This window comes from Pseudophryne corroboree, chromosome 2 (assembly GCF_028390025.1).
Source record: "Pseudophryne corroboree isolate aPseCor3 chromosome 2, aPseCor3.hap2, whole genome shotgun sequence".
NCBI lineage: Eukaryota > Metazoa > Chordata > Amphibia > Anura > Myobatrachidae > Pseudophryne > Pseudophryne corroboree.
The window spans coordinates 463,471,852-463,498,894 of NC_086445.1; the positions used below are offsets into that span (position 1 = coordinate 463,471,852).

At 47.7% G+C, this 27,043-nt stretch overlaps 1 protein-coding gene across 2 annotated transcripts in view; it reads left to right on the plus strand.

Moving 5' to 3' along the window:
• MRPS17 (mitochondrial ribosomal protein S17) overlaps nucleotides 1–25,153 on the plus strand; it is a 40,189-nt gene extending 15,036 nt beyond the window's left edge. For both annotated transcript variants that reach the window (XM_063953776.1, XM_063953775.1), the window contains 2 exons: nucleotides 3,599–3,744; nucleotides 24,776–25,153. In XM_063953776.1, coding sequence (XP_063809846.1) covers nucleotides 3,622–3,744; nucleotides 24,776–25,069 — 417 coding nt within the window. In that variant the 5' untranslated portion in view covers nucleotides 3,599–3,621 and the 3' untranslated portion in view covers nucleotides 25,070–25,153. The remainder of the gene's footprint in view (nucleotides 1–3,598; nucleotides 3,745–24,775) is intronic.
• The last annotated feature ends 1,890 nt before the right edge of the window (nucleotides 25,154–27,043 follow it).

The following is a 27,043-nucleotide window of genomic DNA, read 5'->3' on the forward strand; positions in this document are numbered from 1 at the left end:
AATCGCTCAGGGCGGTTATTGCAAGCCTGGACGAGGGGGATTACATGGTATCACTGGACATCAAGGATGCTTACCTGCATGTCCCCATTTACCATCCTCACCAGGAGTACCTCAGATTTGTGGTACAGGATTGTCATTACCAATTCCAGACGTTGCCGTTCGGTCTATCCACGGCGCCGAGGGTCTTTACCAAGGTAATAGCCGAAATGATGATACTCCTTCGAAAGAAGGGAGTTTTAATTATCCCGTACTTGGACGATCTCCTGATAAAGGCGAGGTCCAGGGAGCAGTTGTTGGTCGGGGTAGCACTATCTCGGGAGGTGCTACAACAGCACGGCTGGATTCTAAATATTCCAAAGTCACAGCTGATCCCTACGACACGTCTACTGTTCCTGGGGATGGTTCTGGACACAGAACAGAAAAAAGTGTTTCTCCCGGAGGAGAAGGCCAAGGAGCTGTCATCTCTAGTCAGAGGCCTCCTAAAACCAAAACGGGTGTCGGTGCATCACTGCACACGGATCCTGGGAAAGATGGTAGCTTCCTACGAAGCAATTCCATTCGGCAGGTTCCATGCAAGAACTTTTCAGTGGGACCTGTTGGACAAGTGGTCCGGATCGCATCTTCAGATGCATCGGCTGATAACCCTGTCTCCAAGGACCAGGGTGTCTCTGCTGTGGTGGCTGCAGAGTGCTCATCTTCAAGAGGGCCGCAGATTCGGCATACAGGACTGGGTCCTGGTGACCACGGATGCCAGCCTTCGAGGCTGGGGGGCAGTCACACAGGGAAGAAACTTCCAAGGACTGTGGTCAAGTCAGGAGACTTCCCTGCACATAAATATTCTGGAACTGAGGGCCATTTACAATGCCCTAAGTCAGGCAAAACCCCTGCTTCAAAACCAGCCGGTACTGATCCAGTCAGACAACATCACGGCGGTCGCCCATGTAAACCGACAGGGCGGCACGAGAAGCAGGACGGCGATGGCAGAAGCCACAAGGATTCTCCGATGGGCGGAAAATCACGTGTTGGCACTGTCGGCAGTGTTCATTCCGGGAGTGGACAACTGGGAAGCAGACTTCCTCAGCAGGCACGACCTCCACCCGGGAGAGTGGGGACTTCATCCGGAAGTCTTCCAAATGATTGTAAACCGTTGGGAAAGGCCACAGGTGGACATGATGGCGTCCCGCCTAAACAAAAAGCTGGAAAAGTATTGCGCCATGTCAAGAGACCCGCAGGCGATAGCTGTGGACGCTCTAGTGACACCGTGGGTGTACCGGTCGGTTTATGTGTTCCCTCCTCTTCCTCTCATACCAAAGGTACTGAGGATAATAAGGAGAAGAGGAGTAAGAACTATACTCATTGTTCCGGATTGGCCAAGAAGAGCTTGGTACCCGGAACTTCAAGAAATGATCTCAGAGGACCCATGGCCTCTGCCGCTCAGACAGGACCTGCTGCAGCAGGGGCCCTGTCTGTTCCAAGACTTACCGCGGCTGCGTTTGACGGCATGGCGGTTGAACACCGGATCCTGAAGGAAAAGGGCATTCCGGAGGAAGTCATTCCTACGCTGATTAAAGCTAGGAAAGAAGTAACTGCAAACCATTATCGCCGCATATGGCGAAAATATGTTGCGTGGTGTGAGGCCAGGAAGGCCCCAACGGAAGAATTTCAGCTGGGCCGTTTCCTGCACTTTCTACAGTCAGGGGTGACTATGGGCCTTAAATTGGGTTCCATTAAGGTCCAGATTTCGGCTCTATCGATTTTCTTCCAGAGAGAACTGGCTTCACTACCTGAAGTTCAGACTTTTGTTAAGGGAGTGCTGCATATTCAGCCCCCTTTTGTGCCTCCAGTGGCACCTTGGGATCTCAACGTGGTGTTGGATTTCCTAAAGTCACATTGGTTTGAGCCACTTAAAACCGTGGAATTAAAATATCTCACGTGGAAAGTGGTCATGTTGTTGGCCTTGGCTTCGGCCAGGCGTGTATCAGAATTGGCGGCTTTGTCATGTAAAAGCCCTTATCTGATTTTCCATATGGATAGGGCGGAATTGAGGACTCGTCCCCAATTTCTCCCTAAGGTGGTGTCAGCCTTTCATCTGAACCAACCTATCGTGGTGCCTGCGGCTACTACAGACTTGGAGGCTTCCAAGTTGTTGGACGTAGTCAGGGCCCTGAAAATCTATGTTTCCAGGACAGCTGGAGTCGGGAAGACTGACTCGCTATTTATCCTGTATGCGCCCAACAAGTTGGGTGCACCTGCTTCAAAGCAGACTATTGCTCGCTGGATCTGTAGTACGATTCAGCTGGCACATTCTGCGGCTGGACTGCCGCATCCTAAATCAGTGAAAGCCCATTCCACGAGGAAGGTGGGCTCTTCTTGGGCGGCTGCCCGAGGGGTCTCGGCTCTTCAACTTTGCCGAGCAGCCACTTGGTCGGGGTCAAACACATTTGCTAAATTCTACAAGTTTGACACCCTGGCTGAGGAGGACCTAGAGTTTGCCCATTCGGTGCTGCAGAGTCATCCGCGCTCTCCCGCCCGTTTGGGAGCTTTGGTATAATCCCCATGGTCCTTACGGAGTCCCAGCATCCACTTAGGACGTCAGAGAAAATAAGAATTTACTCACCGGTAATTCTATTTCTCGTAGTCCGTAGTGCGGATTGTCTGCAATACTTGTATATAGTTATTGTTTAACTAAAGGGTTATTGTTGAGCCATCTGTTGAGAGGCTCAGTTGTTATCATACTGTTAACTGGGTATTGTATCACGAGTTATACAGTGTGATTGGTGTGGCTGGTATGAGTCTTACCCGGGATCAAAATCCTTCCTTATTGTGTCAGCTCTTCCGGGCACAGTATCCTAACTGAAGTCTGGAGGAGGGTCATAGTGGGAGGAGCCAGTGCACACCAGGTAGTCTAAAGCTTTCTTTTAGTTGTGCCCAGTCTCCTGCGGAGCCGCTATTCCCCATGGTCCTTACGGAGTCCCAGCATCCACTACGGACTACGAGAAATACATTTACCGGTGAGTAAATTCTTATTTTATGTCCACACTGGTTTTAGTGGGGTTTTTTTTTACTCTTAATCCTTCTTTACGCATGCCTTTAAAAAAGATCTGTGTGGATACGCAGTTGATAATCCATATGGCATGCCTCTGATACATTACCAGGTCCTCTTACAAGATGATCAAATTATGCTGAGGACACAGTGAACAAACTTAAGTTCAGCTAAATGATAAAAATAGTCGGAATTGCCTTTACTCTTCACCTAAGCTATATTCAAAGAAGCCATATACTATAGGAATGCTGGGAAATCGTATCTGGTCATTAGAAAGGGGGGAGTGATATCAAGTCATAATGTTGACTGTCGACATGCACAGTGATGATGGTAAATTTTACTGCTATGCAAAAAAAACCCCGCTATTGACCATGGTGACTTTCTGAATGTTGACATAACCCACCATACTCGAGGAAGTCGGGGGGAAAAAGATAAATCACAAAACAAAACTCATTTTTGGAACAAATAACTAACGTGATATGTTGATTACAATATGGTGGTGTTTTTGTTTTTTAAGTTGCAGTTGTTTGATTATGATATCTCTCTTTACTTTAGGTGCACTTGATCAGCTCAGCACCATGTCAGTTGTACGTGCCACTATGCATGCCAACTGGATTGTAGGAAAAGTCATAGGAACAAAGATGAAAAAAACAGCAAAAGTGAGAGTGACGAGACTGGTGCTGGATTCCTACTTGTTAAAGGTGACTCGAGTCCTTCTCACGGAGTTCCCATCTCTCCAATAGCAGAATATAGTGCTAATTATGCTGTGTGTGAACCCTAATGTCAGTGTTATGCCGGCCACACCAGTTATTAGCCCAGTAGCGCTGTGTGTGTGCTGAATATGACTGCAGTGCCCAATTGTAATCTTCACATGGATTTATCATTACAATTCATACTTCACACCTGTTCATCCATGTTACCTCCACTCCAATCACCTTATTAACACAAGCTGTTTCCTTTATTCATTCGTTTACTGTAAGTTCCTCAACCTGTCACCCGAAAATGGTAGCTCACATGGGTTTGCTATTATTTACTGGAAGTCGCGATGCCGGCTGTCTGTATACCGACAGCTGCATCCCGTCTACCGGAATCCCGGCAGCGAGTCCCCTCATGGGCGCACTGCGCTCGCCACGCTACAGGCCTGGTGTCTCGTTCCGCTCGCCACAGATTCCATTCCCACTCAGTTAGTGACGTGGACCCACCAACTGAGTGGGTACACCGGGCGGCGGGCGGGATTTCCTCTGTCTGTATTTCACCAGCTGTCGGAATTCCAAAGTCCGTTTCCTGAATGCTGGGATCCCGACAGCCGGTATATTAACTGCCTCATGCTCACACACCTCACTCTTACAGTCACCTTACTAAGCGCTCTCATCTCTTGTGTCCAGTTGCTGGTGGTATATCACTATATACAGGCCCCCTGCACATCTCCCATACAAGTCTCCCTGATTCTGAACACTATAAAAATCCAGCAACTCTAATGGTGTGTACACATGGTGAGATTTTTTTCTTTTTTTTTTTTTCACATTATTTTTATTATAATCTCACACCATATAGAGTAGATAAACAGCATTTCGAGACATCGAATGGAATATATAGTCAGCATTGTACAACATAATATGCACTATATATAAGCCTCTAGGCAAAAGACAGGAAGATACAGATTATTCAGTCTCATATAAAACTTGGTAGAGATCAAAACGTATTTTCAAACTTTTCTCCACATAAAACCTTCATACCCTTCCAAGAAAGGTAACTTATGTATAACTAAGGATATCAGGGAATTGAGAATATGCTTTATTTCTCCAAGCGGCATAGACTATAGATGGAAAGGGGTGGTTTAAACATCAGTTCTCCGCCAATATGGACAGAGTATTTTGAATTCCCTAAACATATACATAATAACACCTAAAACAAAAAATAAAAATAAACTAACATGTAATGCCTACTATGGGACACGGGTCGTTGATCCATCCACAAAGCAATCTTCCAATATCGAGGGTCCATATTTCTAGTCAACCCGGTGACGATTGAAAATAGAACGGAGCGGAGGAGGGATCCGGAAAAAAGGAAAGAAGAGAGGGTAGATCAGATGTTCAAGGGGTTAGGTTGGGCTAAAGTGTGAAGGAGGTACCATGAGGTAGATTGAAAGCATTTGTCAATGGCTTGTTTAGTGTGTAGAGGGAGTGTCAAAATGTATGTGTCCCAGCATTGGAACAAGGCAGGGGTGAGCCTCTCCTTATGGATAGAGGCCTCCAGCCAGTCCATGGTGAATAGAAAAAATAATCTAGAGGTCACCATCGAAAGATTAGGGGGTATGTTGTGGATCCATTGTTGTAGGATTGCCTTCCTGCCAGCCGCAGATAATATCATAAGTAGTTTTTTGTTAGACCTGGGGATGTCTGGCTGGTCAGTCAAACACCCAAACAATGCCCAAGAAACAGTGCATCCAAAGGATATGCCTAAGGAGGTGGTTCCATAATGATGTACCTCATGCCAAAACTGTGACACCAGAGCGCAGTCCCAGAAGCAATGGAAGAGGTCGGCCCCCTCCATTGAGCATTTAGTGCATTTGCTGTCTTCTGAGATGCCCATCAAGAATCGGCGTTTAGGTGAGATGTATGCCCTATGGAGCATTTTGTAGGCCATCTCTTGATAGGAGCTTGCAGGGATAAGTTTTAGGGTGAGTTGAAAGTGATTTAGGAGGGATTCAGGGGTTACCGTTGAAATGTGGGAGGACCATTGAGACAGCTCTGGAAGGTCCGTGTCAGGAATGAGTTCATGACGAATACGTGTATAGATGGTTGATATAGAGTAGCATGTTGATTGGAGTAATGTATCTAGAGAGTTAAGAAAATCACTCCCCGTCAGTTTAGAAAGTACATTTTTAAGATAATGTATTGCCTGGAAGTAGGCAAACTCGTGGTGAGGGGGCAGGCCATATTTTTCTCGTGCCTCCGCGAATGACAGCGGGACACGGGAGGTATTAAGCAAGTTGCGTAGGTTGCGGATACCAAGAGAGTGCCAGGCAATGAAGGGTTGCAGAGCCTCTCCTTCCTGAAACTCCAGGTTGCCTGTAAGGGGCATCGAGAGTGAGCACAAGTGTTGAAGTTTGAGAGATTTCCTCGCCATTTGCCACGCCTGTATTATGGGGAGTAGTAATGAATTAGTGGTGATATGTAGCGCCAACTTGGAGGGTTTGGCATGAAGGAGATAACTGAGAGATAAGGGGGCGCAAAGTTGAGAGTCTAGGCTGGAGTCCGTGTAGTAATTATTGTCCCCAAGCTAGTCCATAGCAATGCGGAGGAGGCACGCAAGATTGTATTGTTTAACATCAGGTAGATTGATTCCTCCTCTGGGTACCGTCTGGGACAATTTTTTCATGCTAATCCTTGGACGTTTGCCAGCCCAGATGTATCTGGAGATAGAGGTATTCAGAGAAGATATATCCGACTTGGATAATAGAAGGGGGGTCATCTGTAGAATATAAAGGAGTTTTGGGAAGCTGGCCATCTTAAATAGGTTACATCTCCCTAGCATGTTAAGGGGGAGGGATTGCCAGAGACCAAGTTCGATTCTAATCTTATGGAGGACCGGGGTGATATTAAGCCTATATAGGTGGCAGGGGTGGGTAGGGAGTGCAACGCCTAGATAGGTAATATGTGTATTCGCCCATTTAAAGGGAAAAGTAGTCCCCCAACCTAATCTCGCCTGTCCGTATATGGCTAGTGCCTCCGACTTACTGTAATTAATGGAAAACCCTGCAAAAGAGGAGAAACGATCAATCACAGTAATCAGCTGTGGGATCGTACGGTGAGGGTCTGACATAAAGAGGAGGAGGTCATCTGCGAATGCCACTACCCGTAATTCCTGTGTACCCACCTTGATGCCCCCATAGTTTCGGTGTAGCAGAATGTGACGTATAAGAGGTTCTAGTGCTAGATCAAAAAGGAGGGGGGATAAGGGGCATCCTTGTCTAGTGCCTCTTTCCAACGTGAAGGGTGGAGATGTCACATTGTTGACTAAGACCTGTGCCACTGGGTTATTGTACAAGGTCTGTACCAAGTTGCAGAACGCTGCGCCGAATCCCTGGTGGGCGAGTACTCGGGATAGGTGAGGCCAGGCAATTTTATCAAACGCCTTCTCTGCGTCCAGATTCACAATGATGTTGTTTTTGGCCTGATTGAAGCGGGTATGAGATATCGCAGTCAGGGCCGCCCGCACTCCTCGTGTGGATTGTCTACCCTTGACAAACCCCATCTGCGCGGGTGAGATAAGGCGGGGTAGGTAGGCTTGCAACCTATTAGCTATGATTTTGGTCAATATTTTAAAGTCCTGATTGAGGAGTGAAATGGGGCGATATGACCCTACTTGGGCAGGATCTTTACCCGGTTTTGCGAGTACTATAAGCTTGGCTTCGTTAAAACGAAGGGGAGTCTCTCCTGTTGTTAGGATGTGATTATATAATCGTGTTAATGTAGGGAGTATATCGGCATCCAGCATCTTATAAAATTCGGCACTGAAGCCGTCAGGGCCAGGGCTCTTTCCATTGGGTAAGGACTTAATGGTGGCCCGTACCTCATCATCAGTTATGGGAGCATCTAGTGAGTCTCTTTCCTCCATTTCCAGCCTTGGTAACTGCGCCTCAACCAGGAATAGCTGACCATCAGTTGCGTTATCAATGTCGGCAGTATATAAGGATTTATAGAATCTCATAAAGGCCGAGCAAATGTCAGCGGGATCAGAAAGAACACCTCCAGAGCTGTGCAACGAGTTAACCCATGTTTTGTTTCGGGGCCCCCTAACCAAGTTGGCCAATAGTCTTCCAGACTTGTTTCCCCACCTATGGAATCTATTTCTGCCGTAATCATAGCTGATCTGGGCCTGTTCGGTGAGAAAGGTATCATAGATTTGTTTTGCCATGAGGTACGTTTCTCTGAGTAGGATTGTCGCATTGTTTATAAGTGCGATATGCGAGTGTGAGAGCCGCGCTAAGTTCCTGCAATTTGGTGTTGAATTTCTTACGCTTGGAATTAACATAGGAAATAATATGGCCTCGAAGGACTGCCTTAGAGGCCCCCCAGAAGAGTGGAGTGTTAGATGCTTGATCCAGGTTATCAGTAGTATAATTATGCCAGGAATGTTTGAGATGTAATAAGAAATCTTCTGAGTGTATGAGATATGCTGGGAATCTCCAACATTTAGAAATGTTCTGGGGTAGGGATAAATGTAGGGACAGGGTGATGGGAGCGTGGTCTGAAATGATGATGTCCTTGATTGAGGTGTGGGTGACTTTAAAGAAGAGGTGTTTAGACAGAAATAGATAGTCAATGCGGGAGTGAGTAGAGTGTGGGTGTGAATAAAAGGAATAATCCCGTTGAAGGGGATGGTGTGTACGCCAAGGATCTAGTAAGGTAAGTTGAGAGCAGAGAGAGGAAAGTAGAGTAGAAGAGGATCCGGGTTTTTTGGTACTCACCCCCGACCTGTCCATGGATGGATCAACGACCGTGTTGAAATCTCCCCCTAGGATTAAATTTTTTCCGCCCCAGGACAGTACTCTCTGAAGGATATCTGCAAAGAAGAGATTGTTAGATCCAGTGGGTGCATATAAATTCAAAAAGGTGTATATTACATTGTCAATGGAAACATCTAGGAGGATAAATCTGCCCTCTGGGTCAATATATTTTTTACGGATGGAGAATTGGAGATTTCTATGAAAGAGGATGGCAACCCCTCTGGTTTTATTGGTGTAAGGAGCAGATATACATTCTCCGATCCAGGGGGCTTTTAATGACACAGGGGAATCATGCACCCAGTGTGTTTCTTGTAGGAACACGACTTGGGGGGACAAGCGAGAGAGGTGGGCAGCCACCTTCTTGCGTTTAATGGGGCTGTTGAGACCCTCCACATTCCAAGAAACTATATTAAAATTTAAAAGTGGGGTTGTCACCGGAGTTGAGGTTTGAGTGGTAGCATGGGTAGCTATGCTATCCTACCCCCGTAGATGGAAGGCAGAATATCAAAATCGTATAGGTGAAATGGTGCCCCCCCCCGTCCCAATGAGCAAGGAGGGGCCAACCTATGGAGGATCGAGACACATTATCCCAGCAGGCAGAACGAACAAACAAACAAACAGACAAAAACGTTAAACTAACAGATATGAAACAATGGGAGGTGGAGCCTCCGGCATGCGCAAATAGCATGCCTATATCATATCCCGAACACTGTGTGACCTGTTAATCAAGACAAGTATAAAGATATGCAATCGTTAAGTAATGGTGAACAGTCAAGTGTCAGGGTGTGCAAAATGGGCCTTTGCCGCCATCGGATCATCAAAAAAGCATGGTTTCCCATTGACAAAGACCCGAAGACGGGCAGGGTATAATAGTGAAAACTTGACGTTATCTTCAAATAGTCGCTTGCATATCGGAGCGAACTCTCTGCGCTTGTTGGCGACATGGGTGGAGAAGTCCTGGAAGATGAGCAGCCTTTCACCCTTGTAGAGGAGACTCTCTGACTTGCGGTAGTGGTCTAAAAGCTTGGCTTTATCCGCGTAGTTTAGAATCCGCAGGATAACAGGTCTAGGGCGTCCGGCTGAGTCTCTGCGTTCAGGGCCGATCCTATGTGCCCTTTCAATGGCTAACGATGAGCCCTGAAGATCCACACCTAATTTATCAGGTAGCCAGTTGGATAAAAGGTCCAGCAGTGCATGGCCCCTTATCGACTCAGGTATGCCCACCACCCTCAGGTTATTCCGACGGCTCCGATTCTCCAAGTCATCTAGTTTATCAGTGAGTCCTTTAATTTCTGTGGTCTGGGACTGTATGGTAGATTGTGCAGCTTGTAGGTCGTCCTCCAATGTTGAGACCCTCTGTTCAACTTCATCTAGACGACCACTGTGTTGAGTTAGCTGGGCTAAGGTGGAGTCAATGGCTTCTTTGATGCCCGCCAGTTTTTCGTCTAGGAGAGGTCCGAGAACCGCAGCAATGTCAGTGGGTTTCATCTTAGGCTGTTTGGTAGTCGTAGTGTTAGTACGTTTTCTTTGGGAACGGGATCGGGTGGTGGAGCAATCGGAGCCAGAAGAATTTCTGTGGGACGTGTCCTCGCGTGTGCCTGAGATAAGACTAGTTGAGGACATTGGAGTGGACACCAGGAACTTCTCCATATGAGGTCGCAGAGATAGATTAGAGATAAAGTAGGGCGCAGAGAGTGATTCAATGAGGGTCACATCAGCGTAGGGGAGATCTTGGAAAGTTACATTACTATGAAGATAGTCGGCATATCAGGTCGCCACGGGGCTGATTCACAAGAAGTAACGTGTTAGTGGTGTCGTCATGTGACACTCCGGAATGTCACAGCCGCGTGATGTATATGTCGAAAGGCTTGAGGTGACGTGGTAAGAGCTAGACATCCACTTCAGTGAGTCTACAGGACACAGCAGATTACGACAGGGTAGTTGAGGTATCACATCGGTTATTGCAAGATGATATACAATGATGATTCCCCTCCGGTTGTCAGATAGGAGATCTGTGGACAGGCAGGATTATAGGAATAAATGTATAGCAGCTGCAAATCCAGAAGCAACCACCAGAGGGAGCTCCTGTTACAGCCTATCTCCAGCTATAAAGCAGGATGGGTGCCATGCCAACCTCAAGATGGCCGCCGCCAATCGATGAGACCAGGTCCCTCCGGAGCTCTCCCGGCCTTTATCTCTCGTCAGCGGGGTGGGGGAGCTGTTAAACGGGGGCATGTGAGGTGGGGGGCGAATGTCAGGTGCCCGTAGAGGCTGGGGATCGGCGGGGCAGCGCAGAAGATGGATTTTCAGGCGGTGCCAACCCCAAGATGGCCGCCGGCCGCCCGTTCTATGTGTCCCGGCCGCTGTCTCCCGCAGGCCGCCCGGTCCCCGGTCCTTGGTGGGGCTTTAGGGGTTTGCTGTGCAGGGTGCCCGACCTCCAGATAGCTGATCAGGTGGAGGGAAATGCCTGTGTAACTGCCGGTCCGGGCCCGGTGGCTCCCCGTCTTCACTCCAAAATCGAGGCCCCGGCTTCAGGGACAGAGGTAGGCCGCAATCCGCAGGGGGCAGCGTAGGGCCCCCCCGATTCCGCAGCCTCGACCTCTGAAGGTAAGGTGGCTTAGCAGGGCTTAGGGGTCTGTATAATTATATAGATGCCCTCAATTCTGGGCCAGGGGGTTCTTTTTAAAAGATTGCTGGCTGGAGCTCTGCAAGATCCTGACCTCCCTTGATGCCAGCTAGGCCACGCCCCCCGAGATTTTTTTCTTACGATTTTGACTATATACTATAGTCAAAATCGTAAGAAAAGTTAGTGCAGATCACAGGGTAAAAGTCACCTTGCGATCCCTATGCGCGGTCCCACGCGGTCTGCATTGCAAGCCTAGATAGACTGTGCAGGCAAGTCAATTTTGACTATCTCTATAGAAGAGATAGTCAAAATTGACACTTAGCCAAAATCGCACATAGTCAGTATCGCAAGCACAGTCATTATGTGCTTGCGATACTGACTATGGACCGATCTAGCCCCTGCCGCATAGTGAGAATCGGGCATAAAACACATTTTTCATCTCTTTTAAGTTTGTAAATAACCTCTTCCTCTGAAACAACCTTAATTTGGCAATTCCAAAACTTTGGCTCACACAATCACATTCTGCCTTGCAAAACAACCTTTTACATGGTGGTCTCCACTTTATCCACACCCCAAGTCTGGAGACATATAAGGAGATGGGGATGGAGTGATCTTTCTAGTCATTACACAGTCACCGTTTCGCCAACTATTCCATCACTTTTGTCCCAATTTTTTGAAGTACATACTAATGAGATGTTCACCCCATCTCTCTGTACCTGCTGCAATCTATCATTGCACTGTACAAATCTATCACTTTGCTGTTTCTCTGTCTAGTGCCCTTATTTTTGTATCCTGTAACATCATTGTCATGAGTCCTTTCAACAACCCTATTGATTATGTCCATGCTTACACTATCTAATCTCCTCTCTTGCACAAACTCTTCTACCCATTATGGTGACTACTGCCTTGATCTTGTGTTCTCCAGACTTTGTCCACCTTATGTTTCATACACTCCTTGCGCTCTCTCTCTCTCTCTCTCTCTCTCTCTCTCTCTCTCTCTCTCTCTCTCTCTCTCTCTCTCTCTCTCTCTCTCTCTCTCTCTCTCTCTCTCTCCATCACATGCATAGCTCTCCTACGCGTACTAACGTCACTAAGCCTCCTCTTACTGTACCTGCTGAAATTTCATCTTCTGTTCATTTTCAGTAACTGTCCAGCAACTTCTTTGCCCTTAACCAAATAAACATAGTTCCAGTCTGTCCTCTTCATCCTTGCCTCTAACCCTAGTTGCCTATTTATTAAAATGAAATATCTTCACAGTCTTTTTAATACAAATCCCCTGACCGCTATCAGTGCACCAGATCTTGCCTATGTAAAGGACAAGATTCACAAGATCAGTTTTGCCTACCTAATCTCAGTATATCTGTACAACATGAAAAATAAGATTTTAAACCTACCGGTAAATCTTTTTCTCCTAGTCCGTAGAGGATGCTGGGGACTCCGTAAGGACCATGGGGTATAGACGGGCTCCGCAGGAGACATGGGCACTCTAAAGACTTTAGAATGGTGTGCACTGGCTCCTCCCTCTATGCTTCTCCTCCAGACCTCAGTTAGAGAAACTGTGCCCAGAGGAGACGGACAGTACGAGCAAAGGATTTTGTTAATCCAAGGGCAAGATTCATACCAGCCCACACCATCCACACCGTATAACATGTAATATACGAACCAGTTAACAGTATGAAACAAAACAGCATCAGCCCGAGACTGATCAAAACTGTAACATAACCCTTATACGGACTAGGAGAAAAAGATTTACCGGTAGGTTTAAAATCGTATTTTCTCTGACGTCCTAGTGGATGCTGGGAACTCCGTAAGGACCATGGGGAATAGCGGCTCCGCAGGAGACTGGGCACAAAAGTAAAAGCTTTAGGACTACCTGGTGTGCACTGGCTCCTCCCCCTATGACCCTCCTCCAAGCCTCAGTTAGATTTTTGTGCCCGGCCGAGAAGGGTGCACACTAGGGGCTCTCCTGAGCTTCTTAGTGAAAAGTTTAGTTTTAGGTTTTTTATTTTCAGTGAGACCTGCTGGCAACAGGCTCACTGCATCGAGGGACTAAGGGGAGAAGAAGCGAACTCACCTGCGTGCAGAGTGGATTGGGCTTCTTAGGCTACTGGACACCATTAGCTCCAGAGGGACCGAACACAGGCCCAGCCTCGGAGCTCGGTCCCGGAGCCGCGCCGCCGGCCCCCTTACAGAGCCAGAAGCAAGAAAAGGTCCGGAAAAATCGGCGGCAGAAGACATCAGTCTTCAACAAGGTAGCGCACAGCACTGCAGCTGTGCGCCATTGTTACTCAGGCACACTTCACACTCCGGTCACTGAGGGTGCAGGGCGCTAGGGGGGGGCGCCCTGAGCAGCAATGTAAAACACCTTGGCTGGCATAAATACACCACATATAACCCCCAGGGCTATATGGGTGTATTTTAACCCCTGCCAGAACTCACCTAAAAAGCGGGAGAAAAGGCCGCCGAGAAGGGGGCGGAGCCTATCTCCTCAGCACACGGGCGCCATTTTCCATCACCGCTCCGCTGGAAGGACGTCTCCCTGACTCTCCCCTGCAGTCCTGCACTACAGAAAAGGGTAAAAAAGAGAGGGGGGGCACTAATTTGGCGCAGTTTTATACTAACAGCAGCTATAAAGGGAGAAGCACATTTTATAGTGGTATTCCTGTATATATATATAGCGCTCTGGTGTGTGCTGGCATACTCTCCCTCTGTCTCCCCAAAGGGCTAGTGGGGTCCTGTCCTCTATCAGAGCATTCCCTGTGTGTGTGCGGTGTGTCGGTACGATTGTGTCGACATGTTTGAGGAGGAAAATGAGATGGAGGCGGAGCAATTGCCTATTATAGAGTTGTCACCCCCTAGGGAGTCGACACCTGAGTGGATGAGCTTGTGGAAGGAATTGCGTGAGTGTCAGCTCCTTACGACAGACTGTTGACGACATGAGACAGCCGGCTACTCAGCTTGTGCCTGTCCAGGGGTCTCAAACGCCATCAGGGGCTTTAAAACGCCCGTTACCTCAAATGGCAGACACAGACACGGATTCTGACTCCAGTGTCGATGATGAGGAGACAAACGTGACTTCCACTAGGGCCACACGTTACATGATTGAAGCAATAAAAAATGTATTGCATATATCTGATAATACAAGTACCACTAAAAAGGGTATTATGTTTGGTGAGAAAAAACTGCCTGTAGTTTTTCCTGTATCCGAGGAATTAAATGAAGTGTGTGATGAGGCGTGGGTTTCCCCCGATAAAAAACTAATAATTCCTAAAAGGTTATTGGCATCGTACCCTTTCCCGCCAGAGGATAGGGCACGTTGGGAAACACCCCCTAGGGTGGATAAAGCGCTCACACGCTTGTCTAAACAGGTAGCACTACCCTCTCCTGATACGGCCGCCCTAAAGGAACCTGCCGATAGAAAACTGGAGAATATCCTAAAATGTATATACTCTCACACGGGTGTTATACTGCGACCAGCTATCGCCTCAGCCTGGATGTGCAGTGCGGGCCTGGCGTGGTCGGATTCCCTGACTGAAAATATTGATACCCTAGATAGGGACAGTATATTACTGACTATAGAGCATTTGAAGGATGCATTTCTATATATGCGTGATGCACAGAGGGATATTTGCCGACTGGCATCAAGAGTTAGCGCGCTGTCCATTTCTGCAAGAAGAGGTTTATGGACGCGGCAGTGGTCAGGTGATGCGGATTCTAAAAGGCACATGGAAGTATTGCCTTATAAGGGGGAGGAGTTATTTGGGGTAGGTCTATCTGACCTGGTAGCCACGGCAACTGCTGGAAAATCCAAATTTTTACCCCAGGTAGCTTCTCAACCTAAGAAGACGCCATATTATCAGGCGCAGTCCTTTCGGCCCCATAAAGGCAAGCGGGCAAAAGGCGCCTCATTTCTGCCCCGTGGCAGAGGGAGAGGAAAAAGGCTGCAACAAACAGCCAGTTCCCAGGAACAAAAGCCCTCTCCCGCCTCCGCAAAGTCCTCAGCATGACGCTGGGGCTCTACAAGCGGACTCAGGCACGGTGGGGGCCCGTCTCAAGAAGTTCAGTGCGCAGTGGGCTCACTCGCAAGTGGACCCCTGGATCCTTCAGGTGGTATCTCAGGGGTACAAATTGGAATTCGAGACGTCTCCCCCTCGCCGTTTTCTAAAGTCTGCTTTACCGACGTCTCCCTCAGACAGGGAGGCAGTATTGGAAGCCATTCACAAGCTGTATTCCCAGCAGGTGATAATCAAGGTACCCCTCCTACAACAGGGAAAGGGGTACTATTCCACACTATTTGTGGTACCGAAGCCGGACGGCTCGGTTAGACCAATTTTAAACCTAAAATCCTTGAACACTTACATACAAAGGTTCAAATTCAAGATGGAGTCACTCAGAGCAGTGATTGCAAACCTGGAAGAAGGGGACTATATGGTGTCTCTGGACATCAAGGATGCTTACCTACATGTCCCAATTTACCCTTCTCACCAAGGGTACCTCAGGTTTGTGGTACAGAACTGTCACTATCAGTTTCAGACGCTGCCGTTTGGATTGTCCACGGCACCCCGGGTCTTTACCAAGGTAATGGCCGAAATGATGATAGTCCTTCGAAGGAAGGGAGTTTTAGTTATCCCTTACTTGGACGATCTCCTGATAAGGGCAAGATCCAGGGAACAGTTGGAAGTCGGAGTAGCACTATCTCAGATAGTGCTGCGCCATCACGGTTGGATTCTCAATATTCCAAAATCGCAGCTGATCCCGACGACACGACTTCTATTCCTAGGGATGATCCTGGACACAGTCCAGAAAAAGGTGTTTCTCCCGGAGGAGAAAGCCAGGGAGTTATCCGAACTAGTCAGAAATCTCCTAAAGCCAGGCCAAGTCTCAGTGCATCAATGCACAAGGGTCCTGGGAAAGATGGTGGCTTCTTACGAAGCAATCCCATTCGGCAGATTCCACGCAAGAACCTTCCAGTGGGATCTGCTAGACAAATGGTCCGGGTCGCATCTTCAGATGCATCAGCGGATAATCTTGTCACCAAGGACAAGGGTGTCTCTCCTGTGGTGGTTGCAGAGTGCTCATCTTCTAGAGGGCCGCAGATTCGGCATTCAGGACTGGGTCCTGGTGACCACGGATGCCAGCCTGAGAGGCTGGGGAGCAGTCACACAGGGAAGAAATTTCCAGGGTTTGTGGTCAAGCCTGGAGACATCACTTCACATAAATATCCTGGAGCTAAGGGCCATCTACAATGCTCTAAGCCTAGCAAAACCTCTGCTTCAAGGTCAGCCGGTGCTGATCCAGTCGGACAACATCACGGCAGTCGCCCACGTAAACGGACAGGGCGGCACAAGAAGCAGGAGGGCAATGACAGAAGTTGCAAAGATTCTTCGCTGGGCGGAAAATCATGTGATAGCACTGTCAGCAGTGTTCATTCCGGGAGTGGACAACTGGGAAGCAGACTTCCTCAGCAGACACGACCTCCACCCGGGGGAGTGGGGACTTCACCCAGAAGTCTTCCACATGATTGTGAACCGTTGGGAAAAACCAAAGGTGGACATGATGGCGTCCCGCCTCAACAAAAAACTGGACAGGTATTGCGCCAGGTCAAGGGACCCTCAGGCAATAGCTGTGGACGCTCTGGTAACACCGTGGGTGTACCAGTCAGTGTATGTGTTCCCTCCTCTGCCTCTCATACCCAAGGTACTGAGAATCATAAGGAGGAGAGGAGTAAGGACTATACTCGTGGCTCCGGATTGGCCAAGAAGGACTTGGTACCCGGAACTTCAAGAGATGCTCACAGAGGACCCGTGGCCTCTACCTCTAAGAAAGGACCTGCTCCAGCAGGGACCCTGTCTGTTCCAAGACTTACCGCGGCTGCGTTTGACGGCATGGCGGTTGAACGCCGGATCCTGAAGGAAAAAGGCATTCCGGATGAAGTCATCCCTACCCTGATCAAAGCCAGGAAGGATGTAACCGTACAACATTATCACCGTATTTGGCGTAAATATGTTGCGTGGTGCGAGGCCAGGAAAGCCCCTACAGAGGAATTTCAACTGGGTCGTTTCCTGCATTTCCTGCAAACAGGACTGTCTATGGGCCTAAAATTAGGGTCCATTAAGGTTCAAATTTCGGCCCTGTCGATTTTCTTCCAAAAAGAACTGGCTTCAGTTCCTGAAGTTCAGACGTTTGTCAAGGGGGTACTGCATATACAGCCTCCTTTTGTGCCTCCAGTGGCACCTTGGGATCTCAATGTAGTTTTGGGGTTCCTAAAATCACATTGGTTTGAACCACTCTCCACTGTGGACTTAAAATATCTCACATGGAAAGTGGTAATGCTGTTAGCCCTGGCTTCAGCCAGGCGTGTCTCAGAATTGGCGGCTTTATCCTATAAAAGCCCTTACCTAATTTTTCATGCGGACAGGGCAGAATTGAGGACTCGTCCTCAATTTCTCCCTAAGGTGGTTTCAGCGTTTCACTTGAACCAGCCTATTGTGGTACCTGCGGCTACTAGGGACTTGGAGGACTCTAAGTTGCTGGACGTAGTCAGGGCCCTGAAAATATGTTTCCAGGACGGCTGGAGTCAGAAAATCTGACTCGCTGTTTATCCTGTATGCACCCAACAAGCTGGGTGCTCCTGCTTCTAAGCAGACTATTGCTCGTTGGATTTGTAGTACAATTCAGCTTGCACATTCTGTGGCAGGCCTGCCACAGCCAAAATCTGTAAAAGCCCATTCCACAAGGAAGGTGGGCTCATCTTGGGCGGCTGCCCGAGGGGTCTCGGCTTTACAACTTTGCCGAGCAGCTACTTGGTCAGGGGCAAACACGTTTGCTAAATTCTACAAATTTGATACCCTGGCTGAGGAGGACCTGGAGTTCTCTCATTCGGTGCTGCAGAGTCATCCGCACTCTCCCGCCCGTTTGGGAGCTTTGGTATAATCCCCATGGTCCTTACGGAGTTCCCAGCATCCACTAGGACGTCAGAGAAAATAAGAATTTACTTACCGATAATTCTATTTCTCGTAGTCCGTAGTGGATGCTGGGCGCCCATCCCAAGTGCGGATTGTCTGCAATACTTGTACATAGTTATTGTTACAAAAATCGGGTTATTATTGTTGTGAGCCATCTTTTCAGAGGCTCCTCTGTTATCATGCTGTTAACTGGGTTCAGATCACAGGTTGTACAGTGTGATTGGTGTGGCTGGTATGAGTCTTACCCGGGATTCAAAATCCTTCCTTATTGTGTACGCTCGTCCGGGCACAGTATCCTAACTGAGGCTTGGAGGAGGGTCATAGGGGGAGGAGCCAGTGCACACCAGGTAGTCCTAAAGCTTTTACTTTTGTGCCCAGTCTCCTGCGGAGCCGCTATTCCCCATGGTCCTTACGGAGTTCCCAGCATCCACTACGGACTACGAGAAATAGAATTATCGGTAAGTAAATTCTTATTTTCTCTTACGTTCTAGAGGATGCTGGGGACTCCTTAAGGACCATGGGGTTTATACCAAAGCTCCCAATCGGGCGGGAGAGTGCGGATGACTCTGCAGCACCGATTGAGCAAACATGAGGTCCTCCTCAGCCAAGGTATCAAACTTGTAGAATTTAGCAAGTGTTTGAACCCGACCAAGTAGCCGCTCGGCAAAGTTGCAATGCCGAGACACCTCGGGCAGCCGCCCAAGAAGAGCCCACCTTCCTAGTGGAATGGGCCTTTACCGAATTTGGTACCGGCAAACCAGCCGTAGAATGAGCCTGCTGAATCGTGTTACAGATCCAGCGGGCAATAGTCTGCTTAGAAGCAGGGGCGCCAACCTTGTTGGCTGCATACAGGACAAACAGTGCCTCTGTTTTCCTAATCCGAGCCGTCCTGGCTATATAAACTTTTAAGGCCCTGACTACATCAAGAGACTTGGAATCCTCCAAGTCCCCCGTAGCCACAGGCACCACAATAGGTTGGTTCATATGAAACGATGAAACCACCTTAGGCAGAAATTAAGGACGAGTCCTCAACTCTGCTCTATCCACATGGAAAATCAGATAGGGGCTTTTGTGAGACAAAGCCGCCAATTCGGACACCCGCCTCGCAGATGCCAAGGCTAACAACATGACCACTTTCCAAGTGAGAAATTTCAACTCCACTGTTTGAAGAGGTTCAAACCAGTGTGACTTAAGGAACTGTAACACCACATTAAGGTCCCATGGTGCCACTGGGGGCACAAAAGGAGGCTGGATGTGCAGCACTCCCTTTACAAAAGTCTGGACTTCTGGGAGAGAAGCCAATTCCTTCTGAAAGAATATAGATAGGCTCCATTAAGGTACAGATTTCGGCCCTAACTTCAGGCCCATATCCACTCCTGTCTGTAGAAAATGGAGAAAACGGCCCAGGTGGAAATCTTCCGTAGGAGCATTCTTGGCTTCACACCAAGAAACATACTTCCTCCAGATACGGTGATAATGTTTCGCCGTCACCTCCTTCCTAGCCCTTATCAGAGTAGGGATGACTTCTTCCGGAATACCTTTTCCAGCTAAGATTCGGCGTTCAACCACCATGCCGTCGAGCGTAACCGCGGTAAGTCCTGGAACACGCATGGCCCCTGCTGCAACAGGTCCTCCCTGAGAGGAAGAGGCCATGGATCTTCTGTGAGCATCTCCTGAAGATCTGAATACCAGGCCCTTCGAGGCCAATCTGGAACAATGAGTATTGTCTGCACTCTTTTTCTTCTTATGATTCTCAATATTTTGGAGATGAGAGGAAGAGGAGGGAATACATAGACTGACTGAAACACCCATGGTGTCACCAGGGCGTCTACCGCTACTGCCTGAGGGTCCCTTGACCTGGCACAATACCTCTGAAGCTTCTTGTTGAGGCGTGACACCATCATGTCTATTTGAGGAAGTCCCCAACGACTTGTTATCTCTGCAAAAACTTCTTGATGAAGTCCCCACTCTCCTGGATGGAGATCGTGTCTGCTGAGGAAGTCTGCTTCCCAGTTGTCCACTCCTGGAATGAAGACTGCTGACAGAGCGCTTACGTGATTTTCCGCCCAGCGCAGAATCCGTGTGGCTTCCGCCATTGCCACTCTGCTCTTTGTCCCGCCTTGGCGGTTTACATGAGCCACGGCTGTGGCGTTGTCCGATTGAATCAGAACCGGTAGTTCGTGAAGAAGATTCTCCGCTTGTCGTAGGCCGTTGTATATGGCCCTTAATTCCAGTATGTTGATGTGCAGACAAGCCTCCTGGCTTGACCATGTTCCCTGAAAATGTCTTCCTTGTGTGACTGCTCCCCATCCTCGGAGGCTCGCGTCCGTGGTCACCAGAACCCAGTCTTGAATGCTGAACCTGCGACCCTCTAGAAGATGAGCACTCTGCAGCCACCACAGGAGAGACACCCTGGCCCTGGGGGACAAGCTTATTTTCTGATGAATTTGAAGATGGGACCCAGACCACTTGTCCAGAAGGTCCCACTGAAATGTCCTCGCATGAAACCTGCCGAAGGGGATGGCCTCATAGGTTGCCACCATTTTTCCCAGTACTCGAGTGCACTGATGGACTGACACTCTTTTCGGTTTTAACAGGTCTCTGACCATGTTCTGGAGTTGCTGGGCTTTTTCCATCGGGAGAAAAACCCTCTTTTGTTCCATGTCCAGAATCATGCCTAAGAAAGATAGCCGAGCCGTTGGAACCAACTGCGACTTTGGTAGATTTAGAATCCAGCCATGGTGCTGCAGCACTCTCAGGGAGAGCGACGCGCTTTTCAGCAACTGATCTCTCGATCTCGCTTTTATCAGGAGATCGTCCAAGTACGGGATAATTGTGACTCCCTGCCTGCGCAGGAGCACCATTATTTCCGCCATTACCTTGGTAAAAATCCGCAGGGCCGTGGAAAGCCCAAACGGCAACATCTGAAACTGGTAATGACAGTCCTGTACAGCGAATCTCGGGTACGCCTGATGAGGGGGATATATGGGGACATGAAGGTATGCATCCTTTATGTCTAGTGACACCATAAAATCCCCCCCCCTTCCAGGCTGGAGATAACTGCCCGGAGCGATTCCATCTTGATTTTGAACTTTGTCAAGTACAGGTTTAGGGATTTTAAATTTAGAATGGGTCTGACCGAGCCATCCGGTTTCAGGACCACAAATAGGGTTGAATAGTACCACTTCCCCTGTTGAACTAGGGGAACCTCGACAACCACTTGTTGTTGACACAGTTTTAGCTGCAATCCAAAAACTATCTCCCTTTCTGGGGAAGAAGCTGGTAAAGCCGATATGAAAAACCGGCGAGGAGGCACGTCTTCGAATTCCAGCTTGTAGCCTTGGGATACAATTTCCATTGCCCAAGGATCCACGTCTGACTGAACCCAGACGTGGCTGAAGAGTCGAAGACGTGCCCCCACCGGCGCGGACTCCCTCAGAGGAGCCCCAGTGTCATGCGGTGGATTTAGTAGAAGCCGGGGGGGACTTCTGCTCCTGGGAACTAGCCGTAGCAGGCATTCTTTTCCCTTTACCCTTACCTCTGGCGAGGAAGGAAGAGCCCCGACCTCTTCTAGACTTATGCGACCGAAAGGACTGCATCTGATATTGTGGTGTTTTCTTTTGCTGCGGAGGAACATAAGGTAAAAAAGTCGATTTACCCGCGGTAGATGTGGAAACCAGGTCCGCGAGACCTTCCCCAAAAAAAAACCTCACGCTTGTAAGGCAAAACTTCCATATGCCTCTTTGAATTGGCATCACCCGTCCATTGGAGGGTCCACCGGGCTCGCCTAGCAGAAATCGCCATGGCGTTGGCTCTCTAACCCAGCAGCCCAACGTCTCTCTGAGCGTCTCTCATATATAAGACTGCGTCTCTAATGTGAGCTAAGGTCAATAAAATGGTATCTCTATCTAGGTTATCAATGTCGGCTGACAAGGTAACCACCCAAGCTGCTACGGCGCTACAAACCCAAGCTGACGCTATTGCCGGTCTGAGCAAGGCACCCGTATGTGTATAAATTGATTTTAAGGTAGTCTCCTGCCTGCGATACGCAGGATCCTTGAGGGCTGCCGTGTCTGGGGATGGTAGCGCCACCTTTTTGGACAAGCGCGTTAAAGCCTTGTCCACCTTGAGTTAGGATTCCCACCGTAACCTGTCCTGTGCCGGGAAAGGATACGCCATAAGAATTCTCTTGGGAATCTGCAGTTTCTTGTCTAGAGTTTCCCAAGCTTTTTCAAATAACTCATTCAGCTCATGAGATGGGGGAAAAGTTACCTCGGGTTTCTTTTCCTTAAACATGCATACCCTCGTGTCAGGGACAGAGGGGTCATCTGTGATATGCAAAACATCACTCGGAAGTGAACAAACCAGCAGATAGATGCTGCATGTGGTATATAATACGGGTCTCACTCCAGCGGGGGTCCAACCGTGGACCCCCGCTGGAGTGAGACCCGTATTATATACCAGCTGCACAATCTATCTGCTGGTTTGTTCACTTCCGAGTGAAGAGGAGCCGCTCACCGGTGCCCACAAACGGCACGTAGAGGTGGAGATCTGTGGAGCATCCAGACAGAGTAGGATAGGTTACAGCAGGCGCCAGTGCAAGTGCCGTATTTCCCGCAGCTAGAAGCCAGCATGGTGGGCGTCGGGATGTATTTCTGCTGACACAACTTGTCTTCATCTCACGTAAGATTCCGGTTGGAACGGCTCTCACTCAGTTCACTGTCTTATGTTGGACTGTCACGTTCAAAGGAACTTTGATACAAGGTGACTGTCAATTGGAAACATTTACTATATGGGCATCACCAGCCGCTATACTTGATTTATCTTTGACTTTCTGAATTGAGTTATTTAGCTATAGAGCTAGTTTACACACTTCTGTGCACAGAATATGCTCAAGTCCACCTCCTTTTATTAGAAAGTATGTATACTTGTTATCTTAGATGTTTAAACTACTAAGACCGGTCTTGTTTTATAACTTGTGATTATTCTTACATTATTAAATATTTTTTAATTTAATAGGAGTTAGTTATTATTTTCAGCCATATCATATTTAATAAATTTTTTTAATATAGCGCAAGAGTTTATAAATTGGAGTTTAATGGTGTCCAGTAGCCTAAGAAGCAGAGCCTATCATTGAAGTAGGTCTGCTTCTCTCCCCTCAGTCCCACGATGCAGGGAGCCTGTTGCCAGCAGTGCTCCCTGAAAATAAAAAACCTAACAAAAAGTATTTTTCAGAGAAACTCAGTAGAGCTCCCCTGCAGTGCACCCAGTCTCCCCTGGGCACAGGATCTAACTGAGGTCTGGAGGAGGGGCATAGAGGGAGGATCCAGTGCACACCCATTCTAAAGTCTTTAGAGTGCCCATGTCTCCTGCGGAGCCCGTCTATACCCCATGGTCCTTACGGAGTCCCCAGCATCCTCTAGGACGTAAGAGAAACAAACCTTACTCCTGAAGCTCACCGCCTGGGTGTCATCCTATATTCAGAAATGTCCTTTGTTTCCCACATCCAGTCTGTATCCAATTCCTGTTACGTACACCTTGGACACATTTCCAGAATGCACGTATCCTCCACAGAATACTGCAAGAACCTTAGTGTATACCCTTATGTTTTGCATTGATTGATTATTGCAGTTTCCGTCTCAGTGGTCTTCCCCAGACCTTCACCTCCATAATCTATTTTGAATGTAGTGACTCAACTACTTTCCTTACAAACCTTCATCCACTGCTGCTCCACTCTCAGCCCTCACCTTGGTGGGCTGTATTTTACTGAATCAAATAATTTATCTTCCATATTTAAAAGCCATTTGACCCCTGGCTGAAATTCCATAACATCAATAAGCAATTTGTTCTATTACTATCTGGTTGAACCATTATGCATTATATGTAGACTTGCCATAATATCCCTTTAATCCAGGACACCTATGATTTACACAGGTTTTACAGCTTATTTAAACCAGGTGAAATGCAGATGTGACTTTAGCCAGCCACAGCACCTGTGTAAATCATAGGTGTCCTGAATTAAAGAGATATTATGACAAGTCTAAGTACTGTATATGACACTTAGGGGGACATTTATTAAGCAGCGATAAGAGCGGAGAAGTGAGCCAGAGGAGAAGTTGCCCCATCAACCGATCAGCAGTTCTGTATAATGTTATAGTATGCAAATTTATAAATGTTAATTCAGTGCTGATTGGTTGCCATGGGCAACTTCTCCACTGGCTCACTTCTCCGCTCTTATCACTGCTTAGTAAATGTCCCCCTTAAACCTCATTAATCAAACTCCTGTTATCCTTTAGAAACGAAAACAGACCTCAGCTCCTAATGGGAGGTTACTAACGTAGACTAAAAATGACCATATAAAGGAGTGTCCTTCGGAAGTATGGCAATGCCAGATGGGAAACCTAAATTTTGAAATGTCTGTAATTAGCCACATTCACAAAAATAATAGATGAAATTGAAAAACAGCAGATTATTGTGTCATTAAATATATTTATAATAGCAGGCTATATAGAGGTCTTAAATCCCAAGTAACTAAACATGAAACATTGGTGAGATTGTATTATTGGTGCACAGTGAGCCTTCTGTTAAGTACAGTACATTAAATGCTGTTTCTTATTCTCCTGATCTAGTATTACAACAAGAGGAAGACTTACTTTGCACATGATGCCCAGGAGCAATGTACAGTAGGAGATATCGTGCTGCTGAAAGCTTTGCCTGAAAGACGGAGCAAGCATGTCAAACACGAACTGTCTGAAATTATTTTCAAAGTGGGCAGAGTAGTGGACCCTCTGACGGGGAAGTCATGTGCGGGCACCAAATTTCTAGAAAGTTTGGACGACAGTCATGTAACCAACCTTAATGAGCAGCTTCAGAGTCTCAATATTTCAGCGGGTAAAACTGAAGAGAAGAAGGGTGATTCTTGAAGACATATAGTTGTGTTTAGGAAACATTGTGTCATTTAGATGTATCTTGAGATATAAGTAATAAAATTATTTTTTTCTATTTAATCTGATTTTGTGATGAGTTGTGTAAGTCCTCATATAAAACAGTGTGCATCATGAATTCATTTGAACTTGATTACTTTCCTTGGATTGCATGGCGTTTTTAAACATTGTCTAGAATGGTTTATTGGAGTTAGCATTGCTGCCTCTCAGCACTGGGGACAGATTCCAACCGGGACCCTATCTGTGTGGAGTTTGTAGTTCTCCCTGTGTCTTCCCGATGCTAAGATTTCCTTTAAGTCTCCAAAAACATAAAAGGTTCATTGGCTACTGACAAAACACTTCCTTGGCTTTACGGCATGTTTAAGCAGGAGTTTCAACACAGTTATACAATTCAAAGCAAATTCCGATTAAACACACCAAGAAGTGGCGGGTACTGCATAGCGGTGTTGTAGAAAATCCAGACTGTAAATTTCAATTGAACAGGGACTGCATGATTACATATCCTCTGTACAGCGCATTATAATATGATTGGCACTATACAAATAAAGCTATGATCTGAAGGGATCATTTCCAGTGTAATGTCTGTAACAGTATCTGATCAATAGAATGGGGCTTTAACTGCGCTGTAATATGTGTGTAAAAGCTGCTTAATATATGATAACACGATAATTTTTAGCGCTCATTTTTTTATCTATTATGTGGCACCTGTAGGGAAAAATAAGATTTTAAACCTACCGGTAAATCTCTTTCTCCTAGTCCGTAGAGGATGCTGGGGTCTCCGTAAGGACCATGGGGTATAGACGGGCTCCGCAGGAGACATGGGCACTCTAAAGACTTTAGAATGGGTGTGCACTGGCTCCTCCCTCTATGCCCCTCCTCCAGACCTCAGTCAGAGAACTGTGCCCAGAGGAGACGGACAGTACGAGGAAAGGATTTTTGCTAATCTAAGGGCAAGATACACACCAGCCCACACCGTACAACTTGGAACATACGAACCAGTGAACAGTATGAAACAAAACAGCATCAGCCCGAGACTGATCAAAACTGTAATTTCTCTAACGTCCTAGTGGATGCTGGGGACTCCGTCAGGACCATGGGGAATAGCGGCTCCGCAGGAGACAGGGCACAAAAGCAAGCTTTTAGGATCACATGGTGTGTACTGGCTCCTCCCCCTATGACCCTCCTCCAAGCCTCAGTTAGGTTTTTGTGCCCGTCCGAGCAGGGTGCAATCTAGGTGGCTCTCTTAAAGAGTTGCTTAGAAAAAGTTTTTAGGTTCTTTATTTTCAGTGAGTCCTGCTGGCAACAGGCTCACTGCATCGAGGGACTTAGGGGAGAGAAGTGAACTCACCTGCGTGCAGGATGGATTGGCTTCTTAGGCTACTGGACACCATTAGCTCCAGAGGGAGTCGGAACACAGGTCTCGCCCTGGGGTTCGTCCCGGAGCCGCGCCGCCGACCCCCCTTGCAGATGCTGAAGATTGAAGAGGTCCGGAACCAGGCGGCAGAAGACTTTCAGTCTTCATCAGGTAGCGCACAGCACTGCAGCTGTGCGCCATTGTTGTCAGCACACTTCACACAGCGGTCACGGAGGGTGCAGGGCGCGGGGGGGGGGGGCGCCCTGGGCAGCAATGTATAATACCTGTATGGCGAAAAATACATCACATATAGCCCTTGAGGCTATATGGATGTATTTAACCCCTGCCAGATATCACAAACTCCGGAGAAGAAGCCCGCCGAAAAGGGGGCGGGGCCTATTCTCCTCAGCACACAGCGCCATTTTCCCTCACAGAAATGCTGGTGGGAAGGCTCCCATGCTCTCCCCTGCACTGCACTACAGAAACAGGGTTAAAACAGAGAGGGGGGGCACTGATTTGGCGATATGAATATATATTAAATGCTATAAGGGAGGAACACTTATATAAAGGTTGTCCCTATATAATTATAGCGTTTTGGT